Source organism: Mustelus asterias, chromosome 29, assembly GCF_964213995.1.
Source record: "Mustelus asterias chromosome 29, sMusAst1.hap1.1, whole genome shotgun sequence".
Classification (NCBI taxonomy): Eukaryota; Metazoa; Chordata; class Chondrichthyes; order Carcharhiniformes; family Triakidae; genus Mustelus; species Mustelus asterias.
This window is the reverse complement of record NC_135829.1, coordinates 5707433-5723923: the sequence shown is the minus strand read 5'-3', so window position 1 is coordinate 5723923 and position 16491 is coordinate 5707433. Positions and strand designations below refer to the sequence as shown.

The 16491-nt window shown below is 51.0% G+C and overlaps 1 protein-coding gene across 1 annotated transcript in view; it reads left to right on the top strand.

The window, feature by feature from the left end:
- Positions 1-1237: 1237 nt before the first annotated feature.
- Positions 1238-16491, top strand: part of LOC144480499 (ubiquitin-like protein 7) — a 36019-nt gene continuing 20765 nt past the window's right edge. Inside the window, exons 1-4 of the mRNA XM_078199999.1 lie at positions 1238-1471; positions 3691-3810; positions 6821-6903; positions 10633-10717. Coding sequence (XP_078056125.1) covers positions 1303-1471; positions 3691-3810; positions 6821-6903; positions 10633-10717 — 457 coding nt within the window. The 5' untranslated portion in view covers positions 1238-1302. The remainder of the gene's footprint in view (positions 1472-3690; positions 3811-6820; positions 6904-10632; positions 10718-16491) is intronic.

Sequence of the window (16491 nt, the reverse complement as noted above, 5' to 3'; positions counted from 1 at the left end):
AAGACATTTCACCAGAATTGGGGGGAAAGAACATTGCAATGTGATATTGGTGGAAGCTTTTTTATTAGTGTCACAAGTATGCTTACATTAACACTGCAATGAAGTTACTGTGAAAATCCCCAAGTCGCCACATTCTGGGTACACTGAGGGAGAATTTAGCACAGCCAATGCACCTAACCAGCACGTCTTTCGGACTGGGGGAGGAAACCGGAGCACCCGGAGGAAACCCACGCAGACACGGGAGAATGCACAGACTCCGCACAGCCAGTGACCCAAACCGGGAATCGAACCCGGATCCCTGGCGCTGCAAGGCAGCAGTGCTAACCACTGTGCCACCATGCCATGGTTCAGATCCTATAATCCCTACACTACAGAAGGAGGCCATTTGGCCCATCAAGTCTGTAACTGACCACAATATCCCGAAGGCCCTATTTCTGCAACCCCACACATTTAGTCCCCTGACATTAGGGTCAACTTAGCACGGCCAATCAACCTAACCCGCATAATTTTGGACTGTGGGAGGAAACCGGAGCACCCGGAGGAAACTCACGCAGACACGGGGAGAACGTGCAGACTCCACACAGACAGTGACCCAAGCCGGGAATCAAACCCAGGTCTCTGGTGCTGTGAGGCAGCAGTGTTAACCACTGTGCCACTGTATTGCCCTACAGTAAGAAGTCTAACAACATCAGGTTAAAGTCCAACAGGTTTATTTGGTAGCAAAAGCCACTAGCTTTCGGAGCGCTGCCCCTTCGTCAGGTGAGTGGGATTTCAGTTCACAAACAGGGCATATAAAGACACAAACTCAATTTACAGAATAATGATTGGAATGCGAGTCTTTACAGCTAATCAAGTCTTATAGTGCCCTATAGTGCCCTGGGGGAAAACAAACAGAGGTGTGTGATTGGGTGGAGGGCAGGAGAGATTCAAAGATTTAAAAAAAGGTTTGATGGTAATAAAGGCAGAGTGAGAATGGGACAAAGAAAGAAGATTAAATATCAATGGCAAAATCTCCCGGGCAATCCGGGAGGGTTGGCAACAACAAAGTCACGTGTGCAATGCATTGTGGGATTTGTAGTTCTAATGCTATTGAATTAAAAACGAAAAGAAACTCATTGACTCTCAGATCACTGATTTAATAATTGAATTGATTTAATAATTGACGATTATTCACTGCGGAAACGCCGCCTGTTCGGGTTTATTTTATTTGACTCTGGGCCTGTTTCCGGTTTGCCGACGCCGCCATTTCCGCCCGGTCTCCATGGTAACCGGGCCTAGGCCTCAGGCTCTGCGTAGGGGAAGATGCGGCCGGAGGTGATCGCTGTCAAAGTGGCCGAGCAGCCGCGGGCCCCCAAGTTGCTGCTGCCTCTGCCCGAGAGCCTGCAGCAGGGCCCCGGGCTCCGCATCTCCGGCCTCAAGGAGCTGATCGCCCAGAAACTGCCCGGAGCCGCGGCCGCCCCGGAGTTAATGGGTGAGAGAGAGAGAGAGAGGGGGGCTCCAAACCACCCTCCCCCTGACTCACTGCCCCTAATCCAACGCCCTCACTAATATAACCTGCCCTAACCTACTAACCTCACCAATATAACCTGTCCTTAACTCACTAACTTGTCCTAATCTAACACCCTCACTAATATAACCTAACAACCTGCCCTAACCTAATGACCCCACTAACCTAACCTGCCCTAGCCTAATGTCCCCTTTCCTAACCCAACAACTTGCCCTAACCAACCACCCTCACTAATATAACCCTTCCTAACCTACCCTTTACTTAACCTGCCATAACCTACTAACCTCACCAATATAACCTGTCCTTAACTCACTAACTTGTCCTAAGCTAACAACCTGTCCTAACCTAATGACTGGCCCTAACCTGCTAACCTCACTGATATAACCTGTCCTTAACTCTCTGCAACTTGTCCTAATCTAACACCCTCACTAATAGAATCCTAACAACCTGCCCTAACCTAACCTTTACTTAACCTACTAATTTCACCAATATAACCTGTCGGTCACTTACCTTAACTGTCCCTAACCTAGCAACCCCACTAACCTAACCTGCCCTAGCCTAATGTCCCTTGTCCTAACCAACAATTTGTCCTAATCTAACACCCTCACGAATATAACCTGTCCCCAATTTAACCTGCCCCAACCTACTAACCTCACCAATATAACCTGTCCTTAATTTACTGTAACTTGTCCTAATCTAACACCCTCACTAATCTGTCCTTAACCTACCACAACCTGTTTTAATAAAACAACCCAGTCCTATTTTTGTTTGAATTTACCAGAACCGTTCCTAACCTAACGCCCTCACTAATATAACCTGTCCTTAACTTACTGTTACTTGTCCTAATCTAACACCCTCACTAATATAATCTATCCCTAACCTAACAATGTGCCCTAACCTAACCTGCCTTAACATACTAACCTCACCAATATAACCTGCCCTTAATTTACTGTAATTTGTCCTAATCTAACACCCTCACTAATCTGTCCTTAACCCACTACAACCTGCCTGAACCCAACAACCTAACCTAACCTGTCTTAATTTACCAGAACCGTCCCTAACCTATCATCCTCACTAATATAACCTGCCCTTAATTTACCTTAACCGTCCCTAACCTAAAAACCCCACTAACCGAACCTGTGCTAGCCTAATCTGTCCCCTGTCCTAACCCAACCACTTGCCCTAACCTACCACTGTCATTAATATAACATGTCCTGAACCTAACAACATGCCATAACTTAATCTGTCCTTAATTTACCTTAATCTGCCCTAACCTAACAACCTATGCTAACCTAATGACATGACCTAAACTAATCTGTTTTAAACTACCTTAACCTGTCCTTAACTTACCCTAATTTGCCCTAACATAACAATCTGCTCTTAAAGAAACAACCTGCCTCGACCTAATCTGTCCTTAACTTGCCCATACCTAGCAACTTGTCCTAACCTAAAAGCAAAATACTGCGGATGCTGGAATCTGAAACAAAAACAGAAAATGCTGGAAAATCTCAGCAGGTCTGACAGCATCTGTGGGGAGAGAATAGAGCCAAAGTTTCAAGTCAGGATGACCTCTCGTCAGCCCTAACCTAACTTGTCCAAACCTAACCTACCGTAACCTAAACTGCCCTAACTTAACCGATTTAACCTAACCTAAGCTACCCTCCCCTCCTGTATGACGTGTTAAATTTGAAGGTGCTGTCGAAATAGCATCATGGGCTGGCACCGTGGCACAGTGGGTTAGCACTGCTGCCTCACAGCGCCAGGGACCTGGGTTCAATACCCGGCTTGGGTCACTGTCTGTGTGGAGCTTGCACATTCTCCCTGTGTGGGTTTCCTCCCACAGTCTGAAAGACGTGCTGGTTAGGGTGCATTGACCCGAACAGGCGCCGGAGTGTGGCGACTAGGGGAATTTCACAGCAACTTCATTGCAGTGTTAATGTAAGCCTACTTGTGACAAATAAATAAACTTAAATACAAGTTGTTGTCCCTGCTGCGGAACTTGAGTCCACAACCTCCTGACTCTTGAGGGACGAGTGTTGACAGCCAGCCACAGCTGGCACTGCTGTTGTTTGTGTTGCCATCCTGTCCTTTTGGCACGGGTCCATGTTTGCAGTGGAGCAGAATGACGTTTTGTTTTCGTCATTGATTTTTTTTTTGATGGATTTGGTTGATTTTTTTTGCAGAACTGGTGTACTGCGGGCGAAAGCTGAAAGATGAGCAGACACTGGATTTCTACGGAATTCAGGCCGGCTCCACGATCCACGTCCTGAAAAAGTCCTGGCCGGAACCGGAGCAGAAAACCGGTTTGGAAAATTATTCAGTGTTTCTATGTTATTGTGTTAGCCAATAAATCCAACAGGGAATTCGGGAGAAACTTCTTCACCCAGAGAGTGGTTACAGGGGCAGGGATAAATGGGTCATTTTTGGGTTGGCAAGCCATGATGAGTGGAGCATCACAGGGATGTATGCCAGGACCTGTTTACAAGCTGTATCAATGGCTTGCATGAAGGGACTGAATATATTGCTGCTAAATTTGCTGATGACACAATGATGGGTAGGAAAGTAAGTTGTCAAAAGAAATCCAGAGTCTATAAAGGGACATGGACAGGTTTAGTGAGTAGATAAAACATTGGCAGATGGTCGGGGAGGAAGGGGCTGGAGAGGGGGGGGGGAGGAGGGGGCTGGAGAGAGGGGGCTGGAGAGAGGGGGGCGGGGGCTGGGGGGGGAGGGGGAGGAAGGGGCTGGGGGGGGGAGGGGGAGGAAGGGGCTGGGGGGGGGAGGGGGAGGAAGGGGCTGGGGGGGGAGGGGGAGGAAGGGGCTGGGGGGGGAGGGGGAGGAAGGGGCTGGGGGGGGGAGGGGGAGGAAGGGGCTGGGGGGGGGAGGGGGAGGAAGGGGCTGGGGGGGGGAGGGGGAGGAAGGGGCTGGGGGGGGGAGGGGGAGGAAGGGGCTGGGGGGGGGAGGGGGAGGAAGGGGCTGGGGGGGGGAGGGGGAGGAAGGGGCTGGGGGGGGAGGGGGAGGAAGGGGCTGGGGGGGGAGGGGGAGGAAGGGGCTGGGGGGGGGAGGGGGAGGAAGGGGCTGGGGGGGAGGGGGAGGAAGGGGCTGGGGGGGAGGGGGAGGAAGGGGCTGGGGGGGAGGGGGAGGAAGGGGCTGGGGGGGAGGGGGAGGAAGGGGCTGGGGGGGAGGGGGAGGAAGGGGCTGGGGGGGGAGGGGGAGGAAGGGGCTGGGGGGGGAGGGGGAGGAAGGGGCTGGGGGGGAGGGGGAGGAAGGGGCTGGGGGGGGAGGGGGAGGAAGGGGCTGGGGGGGAGGGGGAGGAAGGGGCTGGGGGGGAGGGGGAGGAAGGGGCTGGGGGGGAGGGGGAGGAAGGGGCTGGGGGGGAGGGGGAGGAAGGGGCTGGGGGGGAGGGGGAGGAAGGGGCTGGGGGGGAGGGGGAGGAAGGGGCTGGGGGGGAGGGGGAGGAAGGGGCTGGGGGGGAGGGGGAGGAAGGGGCTGGGGGGGAGGGGGAGGAAGGGGCTGGGGGGGAGGGGGAGGAAGGGGCTGGGGGGGAGGGGGAGGAAGGGGCTGGGGGGGAGGGGGAGGAAGGGGCTGGGGGGGAGGGGGAGGAAGGGGCTGGGGGGGAGGGGGAGGAAGGGGCTGGGGGGGAGGGGGAGGAAGGGGCTGGGGGGGAGGGGGAGGAAGGGGCTGGGGAGGGGGGGGGAGGAAGGGGCTGGGGAGGGGGGGAGGAAGGGGCTGGGGAGGGGGGGGAGGAAGGGGCTGGGGAGGGGGGGGGAGGAAGGGGCTGGGGAGGGGGGGGAGGAAGGGGCTGGGGGGAGGGGGAGGAAGGGGCTGGGGGGGAGGGGGAGGAAGGGGCTGGGGAGGGGGGGGGAGGAAGGGGCTGGGGAGGGGGGGGGAGGAAGGGGCTGGGGAGGGGGGGGGAGGAAGGGGCTGGGGAGGGGGGGAGGAAGGGGCTGGGGAGGGGGGGAGGAAGGGGCTGGGGAGGGGGGGAGGAAGGGGCTGGGGAGGGGGGGAGGGAGGAAGGGGCTGGGGGGAGGGGGGGGAGGGGGGTGGGAGGGGAGGGAGGAAGGGGCTGGGGAGGGAGGAAGGGGCTGGGGAGGGGGGGGGAGGAAGGGGCTGGGGAGGGGGGGGGGAGGAAGGGGCTGGGGAGGGGGGGGGAGGAAGGGGCTGGGGAGGGGGGGGGAGGAAGGGGCTGGGGGGGAGGGGGACGAAGGGGCTGGGGGGGAGGGGGAGGAAGGGGCTGGGGGGGAGGGGGAGGAAGGGGCTGGGGAGGGGGGGGGAGGAAGGGGCTGGGGAGGGGGGGGGAGGAAGGGGCTGGGGAGGGGGGGGGAGGAAGGGGCTGGGGAGGGGGGGGGAGGAAGGGGCTGGGGAGGGGGGGGGAGGAAGGGGCTGGGGAGGGGGGGAGGAAGGGGCTGGGGAGGGGGGGAGGAAGGGGCTGGGGAGGGGGGGAGGGAGGAAGGGGCTGGGGAGGGGGGGGAGGGGGGGAGGGAGGGGAGGGAGGAAGGGGCTGGGGAGGGAGGAAGGGGCTGGGGAGGGGGGGGGGAGGAAGGGGCTGGGGAGGCGGGGGGGGGAAGGAAGTGGCTGGGGAGGGGGGGGGAGGAAGGGGCTGGGGAGGGGGGGGGAAGGAAGGGGCTGGGGAGGGGGGGGGGAGGAAGGGGCTGGGGAGGAGGGGGGAGGAAGGGGCTGGGGAGGAGGAAAGGGAGAAGGAGTGGGGAGGGGGAAGGGGTTTGGGAAGGAGGGGCACGGTGGAAAGGGCAGGTGGGGAGAGTGGTGGGGAGGGGGGATAAGAGGGTGTAGGGAGAAATGGGAAGGATAGGGGTGGAGGGAGGGTCAGAGGGGATAGGTCGGGCGGGAAAAGGGGAGGGGAGAGGGGGCAGGCTGGCAGGAAAGTGTAGTTGAGACCACAATCAGATCAGCGGTGAGCCTATTGGATGTTGGAGCAGGCTTGAGGGGCTAAGTGAAGAATGTAAACCTGGAATGATGATTGCAGATAGGCTGGGGTGTGAAGTGAAGATCAGGAAGGGTTTCGAACCCTGGGTGGTGAGCAGCGGCTCAAAGGAGCTGCCAGAAGTGCTCGCTGCACCTTGGTTTGGAAGCAGCTGGCTAGTAGTTTGGAAAGACGAGTGGGTGGGATGGGAAGCGTTCTTGTTTTTATCCTGCTCTGTACCGGGATTAACCAGGAGCAGTCGGCCTCACTGCCTGGATGCCCAGTTGGGAATGGGAATCGGTCGGAGCAATGGTGTTGGCTGGAAAAGCACACGTCGGCACATTGTGTATTTGAGTGGTGTGTATCGGAGCGTACTGACACATTCTCCTTCACAGAGCCCGTGGACCAGGCAGCCGCAGCACGGGAGTTCCGCGTACTCCAGGCAGCACTGCATGCCAGCCCTGCCTACAGGGAAGCGGTAAGTGGAACTCTCCAGAATCCAAGGGCCTTCAGTCTGCTCCCTCTTTCCAAACAGACACTCCTTTTCCTGCCACCTTGCCTCTAAATGGCTACTCCTACTGGCCTCCGAGTGCTCATTCACCTACCTGACTGACTGACTCCCGGTGCCTGAGTGTTGGATAATGTAGCTAATCCCAGCCTTGTCCCACCCTGGACCCTGTGTGCCAGGGAGCTGCTGAGTGAATGGGTTAATTATTTTCCTGTCCTCCTGATGCTGGGCCAGCAGCGGCTGCTCGACCTTGAGAGTAACTGCATAAAGACCGGAGATCAAACCTTATGATCCGAGTAACACGGTACCACTCTCCAAGGAGCACGGAACCACTCTTTTAGCACTTAATTCCTTCATTACTATTGGTGAACCTGTTCACCAACGACCACTTGTTAGTGCTTTTCAACTGCCCAAGGCCCTTTGCAAGAGCTGTATCAAACAAAATTTGACACTCGGCCAGATAAGGAGATAATAGGTGACAAACAGCTTGGACAAGGGAATAGATCCTAAGCTGTGTCTTAAAGAGAAAGACAAAATACTGCGGATGCTGGAATCCGAAAAACAAATTGTTGGAAAATCTCACCAGGTCTGACAACATCTGTGGAGAGAGAATGACGAAGGGTCATCCTGACTCATAGAAACATAGACACTGGAAGCAGGAGGAGGCCATTCAGCCCTTCGAACCTGCTCCGCCATTCATTTTGATCATGGCCGATCATCGAATTCAATATCCTGATTCCCCCCTTCCCTCCCATATCCCTTGATTCCTTTAGCCGCAAGAGCTATATCTAATTTCTTCTTGAAATCAGACAGTGTTTTGGCCTCGACTACTTTCTGTGGGAGTGAATTCCACACATTCGCCACTCTCTGGACGAAGAAATTTCTCCTCACAGTTCTAAAAAGCTTACCCCTTATCCTCAAACTATGACCCCTGGTCTCTCTTTCTCTCTCTCTTCTCCACACACACACACACACACCTGTAAGTTGCTATGAGATCCCCTCACACTCGTCTAAATGCCAGGGAATATAATCCTAACCGACTTAGTCTCCCCGCATATGACAGTCCTGCCACCCCAGGAATCAGCCTGGCTAACCTTCGCTGTACTCCCTTTATAGCAAAGACATCCTTCCTCAGATAAGGACACCAAAACTAATCCTCTTGCTATGAAGGCCAACATACCATTTGCCTTCTTTACTGCCTGCTGTACCTGCGCACTTGCTTTGAGTGACTGATGCACAAGGGCTCCAAGGTTTCGTTGAGTATCCACCTCTCTCAATTTACACCCATTCAAATAATAATCTGTCTTCCTATTATTGCTACCAGAGTGGATAACCTCACATTTATCCACATTATACTGCATCTGCCATGCAGATGCCCACACACTCAGCCTGTCCAAATCACACTGAAGCATCTCTGCATCCTCCTCACAGCTCACCCTACCACCCAACTTTGTATCATCTGCAAATTTGGAGATAATAAATTCAGTTCCCTCTTCCAAATCATTAATATATAATGTGAACAGTTGGGGTCCTAGCTGTGGAACCCCACCAGTCACTGACTGCCTATCAGAAAAAGATCCATTTATGCCAACTCTTTGCTTCGATCTGCTAACCAGCTTTCTGTCCATCTCAAGACGTTACCTGCAATCCCACGTGCTTTAACTTTAGTCTGTTATGTGAAACCTTATCGAAAGCCTTCTGAAAGTTTAAATAAACCACATCCACTGGTTCTCCTCTGTCAACTCTACTCGTTATATCCTCAAAAAATTCCAATAGATTTGTCAAGCATGATTTCCCTTTTGTAAATCCATGCTGACTTTGTCTGATTATTCCACTGCCTTCCAAATGCCGAGTTATGAAACCCTTGATAATGGACTCGAGCAACTTCCCCAGTACCGACGTTAGGCTCACTGGTCTATAGTTCCCTGTTTTCTCTCCACCTCCCTTTTTGAATAGCGGGCTTACATTAGCTACCCTCCAATCAGTAGGAACCATTCCAGAGTCCAAAGAATTTTGGAAAATAATCACGAATAGATCTATCATTTTCAGGGCCACTTCCTTACGCACTCTGGGGTGAAGATTATCAGGACCTGGAGATATATCCACCTTCAATCCCATCAATTTCCCCAAAATCATTTCTCTCCTAATGCTGATTTCCTTCAGCTCCTCACTAAAATATGTTTCTCTCAGCACTTCTGGGACATTTTTCATGTCTTCCTTTGTGAAGATTGAAGCAAAGTACAAATTTACTTCCTCAGCCATTTCTTTATTCTCCGTTATGAATTCTCCCGTTTCTGACTGTCAGAGGCCTACATTCATTTTTGTCAATCTTTTTCTCTTATCTATAGAATCTTTTACAGTCAGTTTTTATGTTTCCCGCTAGCTTACTTGCATACTCTATTTTTTCCTCCTTAATCAATCCCTTGGTCCTCCTTTGCTGAATTCGAAACTGCTCCCAATCCTCAGGCCTATTGCTTTTTCTTGCCAATTTGTACGCTTCTTCCTTGAATCTGATACTATCTCTAATTTCCCTTGTAAGCCACAATTCCCTTACCGCTCCTACCCCAAACAGGAATAAACAACTTCTGGAGTTCACCTATTTGTTCTTTAAATGCCTGCCGTTGCACTGTCTTTCCTTTCAGTTGTGTTTCCTAGTCCATCAGGGCCAGTTCATGCCTCATATTATCATAGACTCGATGTTGGTTCTATTCTCTCTCCACAGGTGCTGTCAGACTTGCTGAGATTTTTCAGCATTTTCTGTTTGCATCTTTAAAGGTGGGGAGGTTTATCATGGAATCCCTACAGTGCAGTAGGAGGCCATTTGGCCCATCGAGTCTGCACCGACCACAATCCCACCCAGACCCTATCCCCAGAACCCCACGTATTTATCCTGCTAATCCCCCTGACACTAGGGTCACTTTAGCATGGCCAGTCAACCTAACCCGCATATCTTTGGGAGGAAACCGGAGCATCCGGAGGAAACCCATAGTGAGAACGTGCAGACTCCACACAGACTGACCCGAGCCGGGAATCGAACCTAGGTCCCTGGCGCTGAGAGGCAGCAGTGCTAACCACATGGTGCCATTTAGGGAGGCAATTCCAGAGTTTTTGTGAGGCTGCCACTGGTGAAGCGATCAAAGTCTGGCAACCATTCCAAGTTGAACTCGGGTCTTATGTTCTGTTGGAACTGCTGTTAATCCCTTTGTTAAAGGAGAGCAGGAAGACAAGTTCTGTTGAAACTATACTCGGCACTCCAGCAACATACCCTGCAGTACAATAAAGCAGCGGTCATCTTGAAAACCTTTTCTTATCACACACAGCTAGCTGTATACACGAGCTATAGCTCCAATCTTAATTTGCCGCATTGATCCGGTTTCACATCTGTGCTGTATTTCACGAGTGAACGGTGCGTGAAATTGGAATCCGATGAATTTGTCCAGAGGATAATTCACAGCAATATTGCGCTCCAGTAGAAACGGAATAAATATCGCTTGACCCACGTCACTCACCCCTGTCCCACCCCGAACAAGCACTGAAGAAAGGCACTCTGAATCTCTACGCGGTTTGCTGGCCAGCACTGTAAATTTACATGAAAAAATAGAAGCAATAAAAGTTTGCGGCAGTTTGGAAGGGTAATAAGTTCTGCCAGTGTGTTGTCATGCTTGGAGTCCTCCTTCAGTCCGCCTTGTCAAATTGCAGGTTTTCAAGATGTTGGCCAACAAGGAATCTCTGGATCAGATCATTGTCGCCACTCCAGGTCTCAGCAATGACCCCATTGCTTTAGGTGAGTGAGAGAGCATTCCTACTCGCTGTTCAGTGGCTGCCTCCTCACTTGGCAGTCAATCTATTGGGGATTCATTGGGCGGAATTTTCCCGTTCCGCCCGCCGCGGGAATTTGTAACGCGTGGGGGCGGACTATGCAAAGGTCTGTTCACCTCGGGCGGGGTTTTGCGGTGAGCGTGGCTGGAGAATCTTGCCCATTATCTGCCGTTCTCACAGCGTCCTAACCTGCATGTTTACCACCGTCCATTCTGGAAAGGTTGAGCCACGTGGGCCGGTGGAGTTTAGAAGGAGAGGTGACCTTATTGAAACACAACAGATTCTGAGGAGACGTGACATGGTTAATGCTGAGAAGTAATGGGGGAATTTAGAACTAAGGGACACAATCCTAAAAGTGAGTGATCTTCCATTTAGGATAGGTGTGAGGAAGAATTCTTCTAACATACTTGCATTTGGTTTGATTGATTGTCACATGTATTGGGATACAGTGAAAAGAATTGTTTCTTGCACAGACAAAGCATACCGTTCATAGAGTACATGGGGAGAAGGAAAGGATAGGGTGCAAAATATAATGTTACAGTTACAGATAGAGTGAAAAGAAAGATCAACTTAATATGTGATAGGACCGTCTGATCGCAGCAGGGAAGAAGTTCTCGAGTCGGTTTGTACGTGTTTTCAGACTTTTGTATCTTGGAAGAAGATGGAAGAGAGTATGGGGCAGCACGGTGACACAGTGGTTAGCACTGCTGCTTCACAGCGCCAGGGACCCAGGTTCGATTCTCGGCTTGGCTCACTGTGTGGAGTCTGCACGTTCTCCCCGTGTCTGCGTGGGTTTCCTCCGGGTGCTCCGGTTTCCTCCCATGTTCTGAAAGACGTGCTGGTTCGGGTGCATTGCCCCGAACAGGCGCCAGAGTGTGGCAACTAGGGGAATTTCACAGTAACTTAACTGCAGTAAGCCTTACTTATGACTAATAAACTAAATAATAATATCTTGGATGCGTGGGATCCTGGCTGCTTTCCCGAGACAGCAGGAAGTGTAGGCGGAGTCAGTGGATGGAAGGCTGGTTCACGTGATGGACACAATGCTTTGTAGTTTCTTGCGGTCTTTAATCTTTGGAATTCTCCACCCCAGAGATTAGCTGAGGTTGGGTTATTGGATAAATTCAAGCTGAGAGGAGCAGCTAATGTCTCTTTGTCATCCACACTCTGCTTTAAATAGCTAGCTAGCTAGCTTTAAAATGTACAGTGTCCAGGTACGTTTCATAATGAGAGCACAGCCTTTCACAATCTCTGGGCGTCTTAAAGCTCTTCAAATGTAATGATGACGCGGAGATGCCGGCGTTGGACTGGGGTAAACACAGTAAGTCTTCTTACTGTGTCATTACATTTGTAAGAAGTCATTGTAAGAAGTCTCACAACACCAGGTTAAAATCCAACAGGTTTATTTGGTATCACGAGCTTTCGGAGCGCTGCTCCTTCATCAGGTGAGCGGCGCTCCGAAAGCTCATGCTACCAAATAAACCTGTTGGACTTTAACCTGGTGTTGTGAGACTTCTCACTGTGCCCACCCCAGTCCACCGCCAGCATCTCCACATCAAATGTAATGATGTACTTGTACTGTAGTTACTGTGGTAGGAAACTAGGGTTCAACAACCCATTGTAAATGTGAGCATTTAATTTTCAAATATTTATACTAACGTAGACATCAGTCATGGTTCTTAATAAGAACATAAGAACATAAGAAATAGGAGCAGGAGTAGGCCATCTAGCCCCTCGAGCCTGCCCCGCCATTCAATAAGATCATGGCTGATCTGAAGTGGATCAGTTCCACTTACCCGCCTGATCCCCATAACCCCGAATTCCCTTACCGATCAGGAACCCATCTATCTGTGATTTAAACATATTCAACGAGGTAGCCTCCACCACTTTAGTGGGCAGAGAATTCCAGAGATTCACCACCCTCTGAGAAGAAGAAGTTCCTCCTCAACTCTGTCCTAAACTGACCCACCTTTATTTTGAGGCTGTGCCCTCTAGTTCTAGCTTCCTTTCTAAGTGGAAAGAATCTCTCCACCTCTACCCTATCCAGCCCCTTCATTATCTTATAGGTCTCCTATAAGATCCCCCCTCAGCCTTCTAAATTCCAACGAGTACAAACCCAATCTGCTCAATCTCTCCTCATAATCAACACCCCATATCTCTGGTATCAACCTGGTGAACCTTCTCTGCACTCCCTCCAAGGCCTATATATCCTTCCGCAAATAAGGGGACCAATACTGCACACAGTATTCCAGCTGCGGCCTCACCAATGCCCTGTACAGATGCAGTAAGACATCTCTGCTTTTATATTCTATCCCCCTTGCGATATAGGCCAACATCCCATTAGCTTTTGACATTTCCTGAAGATGTTAACTTGTTAACACTGACGATTGTCAGTTGCTCTTTTAATGCTTCATTCACTTCTCAATTTTTTTTTCTTCTTTCGTGGGTATTGCTGGCTAGACCAGCACTTATTGCCCATCCCTAATTGTCCTCAAGAAGCTGATCTACTGCGCTGAACCGCTGCAGTCCATGTGGTGTAGGTACACCCACAGTGCGATTAGCAAGGGAAGTTCAGGATTTTGACCCAGGAGGTTAGTTACCTGTTGCAGAATTTCAGCCTCTGACCTGCTCTCGTAGCCACAGTATTTACGTGGCTGGTCCAGTTTAACTTCTGGTCAGTGGTAATCCCCAAGGATGTTGATGGTGGGGATTCAGTTTTGGAAATGCCATTGAATGTCAGGAAGGGATGGTTAGATTCTCTCTTGTAGGACATAGTCATTCACTGGCACTTGTGTGTGAATGTTATTGCTACCTATCAGCTGAAGCTTGAATATTATACAGGCCTCACTCTATATGAATATGGACAGGGTGGAGAGGGAGCAGCTGTTCCCCTTAGTTGAAGGGTCAGTTACAAGGGGACACAGTGAGGGGTGGGAGGTTTAGGGGGATTTGAAGGAAAAACATTTTTACCCAGAAGGTGGTGAGGGTCTGGAATGCGCTGCCTGGGAGGGTGGTGGAGGCGGGATGCCTCACATCCTTTAAAAAGTACCTGGACAAGTACTTGGCTCGTCATAACATTCAGGGCTATGGGCCAAGTGCTGGCAAGTGGGATTAAGTGGGCAGGTCAGCGCCTTTCATGTGTTGGTGCAGACTCGATGGACTGAATGGCCTCTTCTGCACTCATTAGCAAATATACCACTCCCTTTAGCGAAGGTCATTGCTGAAGCAGCTGAAGCTGGTTGAACCTAGGACACTAGTCCTGAGGAGCTCCTGCAATGATGTCCTGGGACTGAGATGATTGACCTCCAACCTTCACAAGCACCTTCCTTTGTGCCAGATGTGACTGCCACCAAGAGTAGAGATTTACCCCTGATTCCCATTGATTCCAGTCTTGCTGGGGCTCCTTGATGCCACACTTGGTCGAATGCTGCCTTGATGCCAAGGGCAGTCACTCTTGCCTCAACTCTGGAGTCCAGCTCCCTTTGCACGTGTTTGGACCAAGGTTGTAATGAGTTCTGGAGCTGAGTGACCCTGACGGAACCCAAACCGAACATCAGAGAGCAGGCTATTGCTGAGTAAGTGCTGCTTGATAGCACTGTTGGTGACGAGTGCCATCACTCTATTGGTGATTGAGAGTAGAATGGTGGGGCAATAATTGGCTGGATTAGATTTGTTCTTTTTTTCTGAACAGGACATACTTGGGCAATTTTCCACATTGCCGGGTAGATGCCGCCGGTGTTGTAGCTCTACTGGAACAGCCTAGCGAGGGGCATGGCAAGTTCTGGCGCACATGTCTTCAATACTATTGCTGGAATGTTGTCAAGTCCCACAGCCTTTGTAATATCCAGTGCCTTCAGCCGTTTCTTGATATCACATAAAGCGAATCGAATTGGCTGAAGACTGGCATCTGAGATGCTGGGGACCTCCCGAGGAGGCTGAGATGGGTCATCCAAAAAAGTTTGTTTATTTATTAATCACAAGTAGGCTTACATTAACACTGCAATGAAGTTAGTGTGAAATTCCCCTAGTCGCCACACTCCGGCGCCTGTTTGGGTCAATGCGTCGAACCAGCACGTCTTTCAGAATGTGGGAGGAAACCGGAGCACCCGGAGGAAACCCACGCAGACACGGGGAGAATGTGCAGACTCCACACAGACAGTGACCCAAGCCGGGAATTGAACCTGGGTCCCTGGCGTTGTGAAGCCATGATGTGAAGATGCCGTCATCGGACTGGGGTGGACACAGTAAGAAGTCTCACAACACCAGGTTAAAGTCCAACAGGTCTATTTGGTAGCACGAGCTTTCGGAGCACTGCTCCTTCATTAGGTGTTGGTGACCTAATGAAGGAGCAGCGCTCCAAAAGCTCATGCTACCAAATAAACCTGTTGGACTTTAGCCTGGTGTTGTGAGACCTCTTGCTGTGAAGCAGCAGTGTTGACCACTGTGCTGCCCTGCCAGTCTGAGACGTGGCTATGTCAATGCAGAGTCTCTGTCCTGTGTTCCTTCAACCATAATTCCCTACAGAGTGACCCCAGAGCCTGGGAATCTGACTCCTCTGGGTTTATAGAATCATAGAATCCTACAGAGCACAAGGAGACCATTCAGCCCATCGCGTCTGTGATGGCCCTATCTCCCATAACCCCATGCATTTACCCTAGCTAGTTCCCCTTGACACTAAGGGGCAATTTAGTATGGCCAATCAACCTAACCCGCACATCTTTGGATTGTGGGAGGAAACTGGAGCACCCAGAGGAAACCCACGCAGACACTGGGAGAACGTGCAGACTCCGCACAGACAGTGTCCAGCCGGGAATTGAACCCGGGTCCCTGGCTGAAGATGGATGACAATGCTTCAGCCTTAACTTTTGCACTGATGTGTTGTGCTCCTCCTCCATTGAGGATGTGGATATTTGTGAAGCCTGTACCTTCAGTGAGTTGTTCAAATGTCCACCACCATTCACAACTTGATGTGGCAGGACTGCAGAGCTCAGATCTGACCCATTGACTGTGGGACCATTTTGCTTTTTATCACATGCTGCTTCTGCTGTTTATGCAAGCAGCGTTATGATACATCGCCAGATAAACCCCCCTGCGCTGCTGCTTGGGGAAGTAATGTTGACCAGGACATCAGGAAAACATGCTGCCATTTGTTTTGTGAGGCAATTGGATTATTAGCTTACACCTAAATAGGATGACGGAACATCATTTTGGCATTCTCTAACAATGCAGCACTCCCTCAGCACTGCATTAGGATGTGAACTTGGATTATCTGCATGTTTCTGGAATAGGGTTAAACTGTGTAATCCAGAGACCAAGTCATACTGATTAATGTGCGTAAATGCAACAAGCTGATTTGTGCATGGTGTAATCCTAATTTAATCATTGATGCAACCGGATATTTCACTGCGTTCATAATTTGCTCTCTTAGAACTGAGTAACCCTGTAAATAAATGTGTCAGTGCTGCAACTCAAATGTTGCAGCGTAAATCCGACTTCTTGTAATATTAGTGCTTGGACATATGAGATACAAGCATGTGGAGAGGCAGATTTCCAGTTAAGACACACATGCTGACAACTTTTGATGGATAAATGAAATGGGCAAATCCGTCTTGCAGGGTTCAGGCCCCACACCTCGATGGACGTGAACCCCACTGAACCATATGCAGGTTCTAACCTTGTGTGTTTCTGAATTTTTGAACTAGGTGTGTTGCAGGACAAAGATTTGTTTGTGCTCTTCAC